The 12,193-nt window shown below is 38.4% G+C and overlaps 1 protein-coding gene across 1 annotated transcript; it reads left to right on the forward strand.

Annotated features, from left to right (window-relative positions):
* The first annotated feature begins 1,018 nt into the window (after window positions 1–1,018).
* On the forward strand, window positions 1,019–11,179 carry LOC124858405 (ADP-ribosyl cyclase/cyclic ADP-ribose hydrolase 1-like). The gene is made up of 8 exons (XM_047350428.1): window positions 1,019–1,276; window positions 4,966–5,092; window positions 5,192–5,327; window positions 7,147–7,229; window positions 8,930–9,003; window positions 10,443–10,529; window positions 10,625–10,708; window positions 10,786–11,179. The coding sequence occupies exons 1-8, from the start codon at window positions 1,098–1,100 to the stop codon at window positions 10,841–10,843; spliced, it is 828 nt and encodes a 275-aa protein (XP_047206384.1). The 5' UTR covers window positions 1,019–1,097; the 3' UTR covers window positions 10,844–11,179.
* Window positions 11,180–12,193: the final 1,014 nt, after the last annotated feature.

Raw genomic sequence — 12,193 nt, forward strand, 5'->3', positions numbered from 1 at the left:
TTAAGATTAAACAAGCTGGAGTTGCATTATTTGCATATTGTGCTTATACAAAACTGCATAACGGTGAGCATACCAGATGTGCATGCAACCTTCCCTAATGGAGTAATAGTGTTATCAGGCTGATGTTTCATAACCGTATTATACAGCACTGTCAGTATTTGATGGAGTTTGGAATTAGGGTTTGCACAAGGTCGGGTATTTACAATTGTAAGCCATGTGCATATATGTACTGTTTATGTTGGTAAAATGGTGCAGGATACTGTAGGTGCTGTTGGAGTTTGTTCCTTAAACTCCTGCGTGCTCATTTGTTTGGTAAAGCTAAGTCATGCTATACTGTTTTAGTAAAACTAAATAATAAAAGAAAAACAGAGACTGCGCAGTTTCTTTTGCCCGGCCGGGGAGAGGTCCCAACTTGCATCACCACGGATATTTCTGACTTTTCCTCCCCAGTACAGGGTTTTTATTCAAAAGCAAGGCGTATACATTTACAAAGAAAAAACATACACTACATCAGTTGTCAGTGAACTATCTGCTTCCATATCCGGAGTTGTTTTGCATCTGTGTTCAGCCGACCTTTCGACTTTTGCACATTTCCTGTTGTTCTACTTTTGACTTTTAACCTACAGACATGTACAGAACTCTGCAGACACATACAGAAATATCTTCACATTTGTACGGCAGATTATATCTAAGTCAAACACACACACGCACAGACCTATTAGGCAGGCCTCTAAGTTACACAATACATTTTATTTCACACATTATTAAACATAGCTTGAGCATAGCAATGCAGACCCTATTAAGACACCACAGGACCAACTGAACACTAATGCCAGAAATATTGGAAGGCTGCATATATTAATATTTGGTTGGCGTTCTGCAAATTCAACATTTGATGCGAAACGTCGCGGGTTTTTTTTTTTTTTTCAGTGTAAAAACGCTGCGGATTCCGCCACAGTCCTAAGAGTTGACGTCAGGTTCACGCGCGCGGCGCACCTATAAACAGACATCCAGACCGGGAGTCTCATTTCAGCGACAACAAACCAGCAGAGAAGTGAACCTCCGCTAAGTTGTGACGCTCCTAGAGGGTTAAAAACATGGAGAGCGGGGAGGGTCGCAGGCAGGAAAAGTGGCGCAAGAGACGCGTCTTGATTCTGGCTGTGATCGCAGTGATTCTTCTTGCGGTTATCCTCGCCATCGTGTTAGGAGTGACCCTGAGTAAGAGAAGAGATGATTTTAATACCAAGTTTATGGAGAGATGTCAGAAGTTCAAAGGGTGAGTGTTGCTATTTTTAAGCGCTTGCGTAGAGTATAAGATGCTCAGTACAGCTTATACACGCAGAAACAACTTCAGACCTGAGAAAATATTGGCAAAATTACCACATAACATTCAACAGAAACAAAGGCGTTGTTAGGATCCCAAATAGTTACATTTTTATAACAGTGCATCGTTTATAAGTGGAATTAAAATAATATAGGACATGTTTGGCCAGTTCTCTGCTCTTCTTTGATTGAATGTAAATTGTTTTGAATCGAATTAAAAATATTTACCATATATTTTATTAGTTGAAGTGAATTATAAAGAAAAAAATTATTTTAGGATTGATGAAAAAAGTCAACGAAAGTTGTTTTTAAACTCAGAGGAACTATAGGAATGTTTACATGATCATAAGTATACGGACTAAAGGGCCGATAAAAATAAAAATATGTCCTGTAAACGTGCCAATCGTAATATTATGACCAGATATGGCTTAATAGGAAAGAAATTGTATTCTGAACGAGGGGTGGTGTATGTCGATCCACAATCTGAGCTGGGTCCATGTAAGTTTACACTTGTTCTGGACCGTTTGGATTTTACTATTTTTAAGGAGTAACTAAACCCCAAATCAACGTTTTACTGCAGAAAACGTGTTTAAATTGTTCCTTAAGGGTGCTATCTTTATGTTACTGTGCAGATTTTGACATTTTGAACACACATTATGAAGGTCCTAGAGAGACTCCTGTTGGCCCACCTGAGTAAGCAAACAGTAAACCATCAGGACCCCCTTCAGTTTGCTTATTGCTGTGGAGTTGGAGTTGAAGATGCCGTGGCTCATCTTTTTTCTTTTGCAACCAGAGTATAACAGAATTATGAAATCTTTTGACCAAGTTTCATTTATGTGCAGGTTCCACAAATGGCTTTAAATTGAAGGACTGTTTACAAAGGCATCTTTTGGCAAAAAATTGAGTCCTTGAGGGCTGGGTTCCTACAACTTTTAGATATGTATCAGTTTCAACACATTTCATAAAAAAAAAATTTATTAGCAGTGCACTGTCCATTTTGAATTGATAGTGTTGTGCAGTAGCTGCAGATGTGTCAGCTGCACCTCAATGATGTGGATATGATTTTCCACTATATGGTCACTTTTACTACTACAACTTCCCTGACATTTCACATCATGAAGGTCCTAGAGAGACTCCTGTTGGCCCACCTGAGTAAGCAAACAATAAACTATCAGGACCCCCTTCAGTTTGCTTATTGCTGTGGAGTTGGAGTTGAAGATGCCATCATACACCTGCTTCAACAAACCCACTGACATCTGGACAAAGCCAGCAGCACTGTGAGGATCATGTTCTTTGATTTCTCCAGTGCATTTAATACAATCCAACCTGATTTGCTTTGTCAGAAACTCCAGAAGACTCAGGTGGAGGCCTCAACAATCTCCTGGATCAAAGACTACCTGACAAACAGACCACAGTTTGTGAGACTGAAGGGTTGTGAGTCTAACCAGATAGTCAGCAGCACAGGAGCACCACAGGGGACTGTACTCTCACCATTCCTTTTCACTCTGTACACCTCAGACTTCCAGTACAAGACAGACTCCTGTCATCTGCAGAAATACTCGGATGATTCTGCAGTCGTGGGGTGGATCAGAGATGGACAAGAAGCTGAGTACAGGAAGGTGGTGGACCGCTTTGTGGCATGGTGTGGAAACAATCATCTCATTTTGAACGTGACTAAAACAAAGGAGATGATTGTAGATTTTAAGAGAAACAGGAATAAGTCAAAAACTATTTATATCATGGGAGAAGAAGTGGAGGTGGTGGAGGAGTATAAATACCTCGGTGTTCACCTGGACAACAGACTAGAGTGGAGATGCAACTGTGAAGCCATCTACAAGAAGGGACAGAGCAGACTGTACTTCTTGAGGAAGCTTAGGTCCTTTGGTGTTTGCAGCAAGATGCTGCATATCTTCTATAAGTCGGTTGTGGAAAGTGTGATCTCTTCTGCCATCATCTGCTGGGGAAGCAGCATCAGAGCCAGGGACTTAAAAAAGCTCAACCAGCTGATAAAGAAGGCTGGCTCTGTTCTGGGGACTCCTCTGGAACCTCTGGAGATCATTGTGGAAAGACAGATTCTTCATAAAATGAAGAACATTATGGAGAACCCTGAGCATCCTCTTCATGAGACTGTCCTACAGCAACAGAGTGTCTTCAGTCAGAGGCTTATTCAGATCTGCTGTAAGATGGAGCGCTACAGGAGATCCTTCCTGCCCACAGCCATCAGCATCTACAACGGCTCTTTGAAGAAACCTTCATAATATGAGCTATAACAACATTTAATTTCCCTTTGGGATTAATAAAGTATTTTTGAATTGAATTTGAATTAGAATTTTCACCTAAGCTTGTTTAATTCTGCAATATTTGGCCTAAAATCTTCTCAGTTCTGACCTCTTTGGGTTTAAAGCTTCTTTCAACATCCGGTGACGGGGAGGGTGAAAAATCCCCCACCTCAAAAGACACTCTGCTCACTCTCCATGTTTCAATATTACCAATTAAGATAGCCACTTAATTTACTTTCCCTTGTCTTGACCACACCTCCACTTAACCCCTTCCACTCATCCTCACACCTTAAAATAACTGAATATTATTACTGAAGCAATTAATTGGAATAATCAATTATTGAAAAAATCGTCAACTAATTTAGTAATCGAATAATCGTTAACTGTAGCATACAGACTCTAAAACATGCCATTTGCTTAAAGAACAACCCACTGAGAGTAGTATTTGGCCAAAATTGTACAAAAAATATGCATTTAGGATGAAAAACTTCTTTGTCTGTAAATATGCTCTATCCAGAACTCCTCAAGTGGCTTCGATTTAGCCTCACCTGGTTCAGATTCTGTAAAAAAAAAAATCTCCTATTAGCCATTTTTTGCTATCCGATTATTGATCAATTTATTGGAAAAATAGTCACCAGATTAATCGATTGGCAAAATAATTGTTAGTTGCCGCCCTACTGAATTTCAAAATAAATAGTGTGTGACTAAATATTCGTCGGGAGAAGGCTCAGACTTTCTGTTAGAAGTGTTGAATAATGAAATCACATACCTGCTTTTGATCTCAGAGTGGACACTTTTAAGCCGTCTTTAAGATCTTGTATTTGCTATAAGTGTCGTTAGCAGGCCTAATTGTAGCAGTAGTTTCCGTGTGTATTTCCTAGTGAGTAAATGTAGCCTTCTTTGACGCAAAGCTGCAAACATTTCTATCAAAAACATCAATGTATTTTATTGGTATTTTCTATGTCCAAAAAGAAAGTGTAGTTTTCTTTTTCTTTATTTTTACAAATAAACATCTGAAACATCTGTAGTACGCATCTGAATCCAGCCCCTTTTACTCTGATACCCTAAAATAAAATCATGTGCATGCCATCAGAAGTCACCTGATTAATGAGCTGAGTCTACCTGTGTGTAATTTAATCCCATCTGTTTTGTGAAGGCGTCAGACGCTTGTTAGAGAACATTAGTGAACAAACAACAGCATGAAGACCATGTTCATTTAGTCAATACTTTTAGATAGAGATTATGTTGACAAATATGTTTCCCTGATATTCAAAAGTTTGAACTATGCAGATGCACAAAATATGGACTTCTGTTTTTTCTTAAAATGCAGCTGTTGACTGAACCTTTGGCTTTTACATTCCAGGTATAACTGTCAAAAAATATGGGATGCGTTTCAACAAGCCTATGTGAACAGAGATCCTTGTGATGTTCCTACAGAAGCCTACGATCCCCTCATTGCTACATTCCTCTTTGATGTTTTATGCAACAGAGTAAAACTGATAAAATCATAATTATATTTGTTCAGAATTATGCCACAGTGAGACATGATGCATGTGTGACAGTGGTATGATCATTGTGTTTTGGGATAGACGATGTTCTGGAGCAAAACAGGCGATGTGGTCCATGACTTCACTCGGAGGAAGAACTGTTTTAAGACTGTGGAGGACACCCTGCTGGGATCTGTCCTGAATGGACTGGAGTGGTGTGGAAAGATTGGCAGCAATGGTAAGACTCTTGAGGTTTAGTGGGGACCATAGGTTTAGAGGAATGAGTCACTGTTTTTTTCATTCCTGACACTAATATGACTCTCCACCTTTTATTTACATATTTTATTAAATAAGACACTTACAGATTCATTATTCTAAAGTGACTGAGCGACTTTCACAGGAATCTGTTGAACAGGTACTTACATGTTAGTAGACTGTTAAAACAGGTTTTATAGGTCAAATATTTAATCATTTTCAAGTGGAAGATGAATTCAATGGAACAACCACAAAGCTTGAGGTAAAGATTTGAACTTTAATGTATTTTATAAGGTATTATATATTAAAATCAACGTAGAATATTAGTCCTTATTTACAATTTTGAAATAGGATAGAACTGTCTGTATGTAACATGTAACCCTGAACATATGGTCATCACTTTAACACCTGGTGATGGCAGCATTATGCTATGGGGATGCTTTTCTTCAGGAGGGACAGGAAAGCTTGTCACAGCTAATAGAAATATGCATGGATCTTACAGGGCAATGCTAAAGGACAGCCTGTTAGAGGCTGCAAAGGACTTGGGGCTGTCTTGGATGCTCACCTTCCAGTAGGACAAAAAATCTAAACATACAGCCAGAGCTACACTGAAATGGTTCAGATCAAAGAATATATGTATATGTTGGTAGGGCCCAGTCAAAGTCCAGATCTAAGTCTGAGAATCTGTTGTAAGATATTAAAAATGATATTCGAAGACAATTAGATTGAGGTGAAGGTTTTTAGCAAAGAAGATTGTACATAAATTTCAGTCTAGAGATGTGCAAAGCTGAGAGAAACATCACCCAAAATGTTATGGTTTGTGACTGGACCAAATTGCAGACAGGAACTCAGGAGCAGCATAGTGAGTGAAGAAAATTGTTTTATATATAATAAAACTTCAAAACTTGCAGTCCGGCACAAGGAGAACTGAGCACAGAGCACAAACAGAAAACTGGGCAGATCAATGAGGAAAAAACATGTACAGTAAGGATTAAGTGGGAACAATGGGAACAACAGAGAGACAGGAAGTGACAAGCAAACCAGATGAGCAATCAGAGGAAATAAGTTGCAGCTGAAGGAGGGAGGTTAATTTATACAGATGAGCTGAGCAGAAACATAAAGAAACCTAAGGAAGAAACTAATAGAAATCTAACAGGAATGAATGAATTAATAAGGAACACCTAACAAGAATAAGAGTATGATCACAGAAAACAGGACCTAAAGAACATTACAGCAAATAAATAGTCAAAATAAACACAACAGAGAATAAAAAAATCCAAAGACCTCAGAATTGTGACATGAAATACTTTTAGCTGTCGTAGAAAAAGGTGGTTCTACAAATTATGCATTATTCTATTTTGTGTGCTTACTTCCTTCAGTTTATTTGAGTCTCTAGCTACTCTATGTGTGTGCAAATGTTTGTTGTCATTCTGCTTGAGGAGTTTGTTTAACATCACATTAGTTATCAAATAGGTTATTAGGCTACGTTACCAAGGTTATTTTCCCTAATTAATGTACCTCCTAAGTTTAAATCTCCGGTGTCTTCAAAATGTCCCAAAATGTCTAAAATTTAACTCACTAAAATTAAAGGGTGTGAATTTAGTTTTTGTTTCAAGATTTGTTTTATGCTTATAGTAAATATGGACAGTTCTGGAGTACTTTGGGAACCTGTAATCACTATTTTCAATTTTTTAAACTACCTCTCATTATTGCAGTTTGTATTGAGTGTTTGTACACTACATTCTGTAGTTTCAGGTCTGTTTTTATGGGAGAACCTTACTACGTTGTTGCTGTTGTCACAGAAACGTTCACCACCGGTTGCCCTAAATGGGAAGAATGTGAGAAGAACGCTGTTCTCTCCTTTTGGAAAAGAGTCTCGGCGGCGGTGAGTCAACAAATGTAGTTTATGCCGTTTTACTCAAAGAAACAGTACAGCTGTGGGTTTGAGCGGTGGTGAGCGTAACGTGTATTCCACGCGGCACTGCAGTTCTCTCCTGATTACATTAAGTAGAAGAGAAAAAAATAAGGCCTTCATCAATGAGGCTTTGTTTGGGTCTCCATGGAGCCACACTGCACAGCTCTCTCCTGGGTGAGCAACAGCCCACACATGTAGATGGGCCCTGCTTTGGTTCGGCTGCAGAGGCACAAAAAATCTACCTCAGACAAACTGAAAACAAGCCCTTCAAACTAAAAGTGTTATAATAATAAGTAATAATATGATGAAATTAACAAAAATTTAAATTAAACTTTTGCTGTAAAGTGCAGAACTTAAGTTTAGCTAAACCTTGCATAGTGGTTTAAGTACAAAAAATAACTAGAATAATATTAAATGTATCGACCTTATAGAAACTCATCTATGCCTGTATTGTGTGGATGTGTTTATGTAAAGGGTGCTAAAAGTTTTCTCCACTGTCCACATGTGAACACAGCTACCAGCCTTGAGTTAGCTTATATAATCAGTGCCCCTAAGCCCTCTGACCACCGTCAGTAGGCAGAGCGGGCGATGTGTCTTGCCCAAGGACACAACTTCTGACGTGGACAGAGCGAAGGTTCGAGCTGGCAACCCACCGGTTACAGGACAAACCCCTACCACCTGAGCCATCGTTGCCATACTAAATCTGAGAGCAGAAACATAGTTTTAGAAGAAATAGAGCAACATTTTAAGCAACTGGAATTTTTTAAGCGTTTGTTTTTTTTTTCAGTTTTAAGTGAGAGCAGTTGAGTATTCGAGGCAGAAATAAGAAATATTGCACCTAAACATGAGCTGTATTCTCATAATTCTTGGAATAATAAGTACAGATGCCAGGAGCAGAAGTCAAACAGAAGCAGTTTAAGTCAAACTTAAACTGTAATTAATACTAAATCTGAGAGCTGGAACATAGTTTTAGAAGAAGCAGAGCCAATGTTCATTCAAGCAGAGTATAATAAGTTTATGTTTTTAGTGAGAGAAGTTGCTTAAAATGGAAATAAGAAATTCTGCACTTAAATTTAAACCGTAGTGTCTTAATATTCTGAAGAATATAACTCCTGCAAAAATGTATACTGCCACTGACTGCCACTCACCCTCAAATTAGAGCATTACAGAAATACTTATCTTTCTACCCATACCATACAGAACAACAGAGGTCTTAGTGTTTTCAACATAACTGAGTTATTTTCTACAAAAATATGCTTCTTTCCAATCTTTTGAATTGTTTTACCTCTTTATTCAAAGGTGTTAAATGACCGAGAGCCTTCAGTGTTGTTTATGTGCATTTATTTACCTATTTAGTTAATTTTTACTTAGAAACAAATTCCCCCTTTAGCCATGCCGTGATCTTTTAAACAATGGCAATATCTTGACAGCTGAACAGTATTTTTTTTGACATTTCACTATAGTGAAAAAAACGTAATTAAACATTTAACCTCATGGTTCCTGAAAAGTGAGGAAAAACACAATATTATAGAAAAATCTGTTTTTATCCACTGCCTAACTACTTCCTACATTGAAAACATCTCAAAGAAGACGCAAAGAGAGGCAGCAGTGTTGTTTTAACATCGTGAAGATGGTTTGTTGTATAAACCTAAAGTACATTTTGTGTGCAGTTTGGAGAGTTTGCTTGTGGGAACGTCACCGTGATGCTAAACGGTGCTATCACTACTCCGTTCAATCGAAGCAGGTGGGTTTAACAATCTCAACAGAGGGATTGTCTTTTTTTGGATGTTGTCTTATATAACCAAAGATTTCCACATCAAAGGCACTTCAAACATGTCAATGGCCATTGTTAAAGTCCTATTAGTTCCCAGATTGTGGTTCACCTGACATTGTACCCGCATTGTATTCCTTTTTTAAAGCCTGGAGCAATTAATCAAACTAAGCAGCAAACTATATTGCTGAACTCTTTAGTGCTCTCAGGGATATGGTGAAACCAAAGAGAGGACACTGAGCCAGTTCTTGTTCTTGTCTGTCCACTAGCTGTTGGTGGTGCTAGAATTGATTTTTCACAACATGCAAAGCCCCTTTTCATCTCTCTTTTGCCAATACAACAGCATGTATTCTTCATCTGTAAAGTTCATTATGTTGGAGTATCATCCAAAACAACCAGCTGGCAGATTGCGTCTTATGGTTGTGTGGAGACTCTGTGACCCCAAGATGCCACTCTTTGGTGCAGTTCTGTTACATTTTAATTTGTTTTTTTTATTTTAACTACCTGTATGACCCTGAACACAATCCGCAATAACAAGATAAACTTGGGTCCTTGTCTACTTGGGTCCTTGTCTAGTTTTGTTTGCAGTATTATATAGCTGCAGACTCTCAACACCACTGTGAGATCCCGTACCAGTCTACTGCCCCACAGTCTGAAACCTTTTCTGGTTCATGAATGGCATTTCTTCTGGTTAGCGAATACACTGAGGAAAACCTGTCCAAATCCTCTTCCAGTTTGTAGTTGTGGCTAAGGTAGTAAACAATGCATAATTTAAAGACTTATCAATGTAGCTTACTATTAAGTTTAGGGTCAGTGGTAGGGCTAGGGGGAGTTTAGGCATTAGGGCATGACAGTAAAGTTTTTACACACTAAAAGAAGCCTGGGTTTGGTGGGGACCTGAAAACAAATCGGGCCTGAGAACAGTGTTTGCAGCTAGATAATTCCCCTTGTTTGTCACAGGTCCAGCTGTTTGAATAATAGTAAGTACTGCTCTGAATGTAGATATGAGCAAATTTAGGTGAGTTGCAATTTTCTTGTAGCCAGTCTCCGACTTATGAGGAAAATGCAACTCTTACTTGAACTTGATTTGTTCTCTTGTCTTTCCCATTTTGAAGAATGACTAAGAGAAATGGGCCTCTGTAATATAACATGTTTATATCGTAGGGTAACATAAAGGCATCAACTTTGAAAATGTTTTTTTCAGGGTGGAATAATCAAGCCCTGATCTAAATCTGTTGAATGTTTGTTGACAACACTTTGTAGCCAAGGCTATGTCTCTTTTTTAATAACATTTAACACATAGATATTAACAAATGTGCTATTGACTACTAAGGGTAGATGTTTGCAGTTGGTTTCTGCCATAAATACTGTGTAATGGCTAAAAATGTATCCTCTTTAATTTTTGCTCTCAGCATTTTTGCCAGCGTTGAGGTGAAGAAGTTTAAGTTTCCTAACGTGAAAAACCTGAATGTTGTTCTGGTCATCCAGAAGAACGCTGTGTAAGATTTTCTCTGTCTGATTTCACAATATTAATATGTTGAGTATCCTTATCTACTGGTAGAAAAAAAAGAGCTTTCTTGTTTTACTTTTTCAGAACTAACTGCACAAATGAATCCCTAAAAAACTTGATGTTGGAGCTGGACAAAGGGATTGGTTATCACTGCTTTGAAGTTTCTGAGTAAGTAGAATATTAATAACAGGTACTGATGAAGTGTCTTCATGTTGTCTCGTACCTCATTAATATTTCTATCACAGCTCTCATCTCAAGGAATGCGGCTCCGACCCAGAGAAACCTTGTGGTGCCTGCTGGTGACATTGAAAGAACCACCTGATGAAACAAATTGTCCTGTTTTGTTTTCTCTGTTAAAGTTTTTTTTAAACCCGACTTAAAATCCTTTAACATCTGTGGGTCACTTTAACTTCTCTTTTTACTATTAGGAGGTGCTATTGAGGGAATCTTTTATATTTTTTTTATTATTATTATTGTAACATGTCTTGAAAGATGCTGATATATGTGTTCAATTGATGAACTAGTGATCAATATATACAATTAGCTATTTCTTTTTATAAAATTGATATACTAATTATATATGTTTAAATTTAGTGTTTCTGTTCAACTTTTGACTATAAACTGGGATTATTGTCTATACTTTTGTGTCTTGGTATTTATTGTTTGCTTTCTGGCCCTTTTTTGGTTTCTGTGCACAGCCACCAGAGGTCCTCATATCCCTTGGTTTTAGGCCTAGCTCTGCATGTCATTCCTGTTGCTTTGTTCAAGTCACCTGAATGCACTCTTCTAACACCATCATATCGTCCCTGATTGGTTTCACCTAATGGTTTACGCTTTATAGTTAGCACTTTGTGGTTCAGGTTGTTGTTCTTCCTAAATTGCCAGCAGGTTGTGTGTGTGTGTGTGTGTGTGCGTGTGTGTGTGTGTGTGTATACAATTCAATTCAATTCAAAAATACTTTATTAATCCCAAAGGGAAATTAAATGTTGTTATAGCTCATATTATGAAGGTTTCCTCAAAGAGCCGTTGTAGATGCTGATGGCTGTGGACAGGAAGGATCTCCTGTAGTGCTCCGTCTTACAGCAGATCTGAAGAAGCCTCTGACTGAAGACACTCTGTTGTTGTAGGACAGTCTCATGAAGAGGATGCTCAGGGTTCTCCATAATGTTCTTCATTTATGGAGAACCCTCCTTTGTACAATGATCTCCAGAGGTTCCAGAGGAGTCCCCAGAACAGAGCCAGCCTTCTTTATCAGCTTGATGAGCTTTTTTAAGTCCCTGGCTCTGATGCTGCTTCCCCAGCAGATGATGGCAGAAGAGATCACGCTTTCCACAACAGACTTATAGAAGATATGCAGCATCTTGCTGCAAACACCAAAGGACCTAAGCTTCCTCAAGAAGTACAGTCTGTTCTGTCCCTTCTTGTAGATGGATTCACAGTTGCATCTCCACTCTAGTCTGTTGTCCAGGTGAACACCGAGGTATTTATACTCCTCCACCACCTCCACTTCTTCTCCCATGATAGAAATAGTTTTTGACTTATTCCTGTTTCTCTTAAAATCTACAATCATCTCCTTTGTTTTAGTCACGTTCAAAATGAGATGATTGTTTCCACACCATGCCACAAAGTGGTCCACCACCTTCCTGTACTCAG

Source organism: Girardinichthys multiradiatus, chromosome 21 (assembly GCF_021462225.1).
Source record: "Girardinichthys multiradiatus isolate DD_20200921_A chromosome 21, DD_fGirMul_XY1, whole genome shotgun sequence".
Taxonomy (NCBI): domain Eukaryota; kingdom Metazoa; phylum Chordata; class Actinopteri; order Cyprinodontiformes; family Goodeidae; genus Girardinichthys; species Girardinichthys multiradiatus.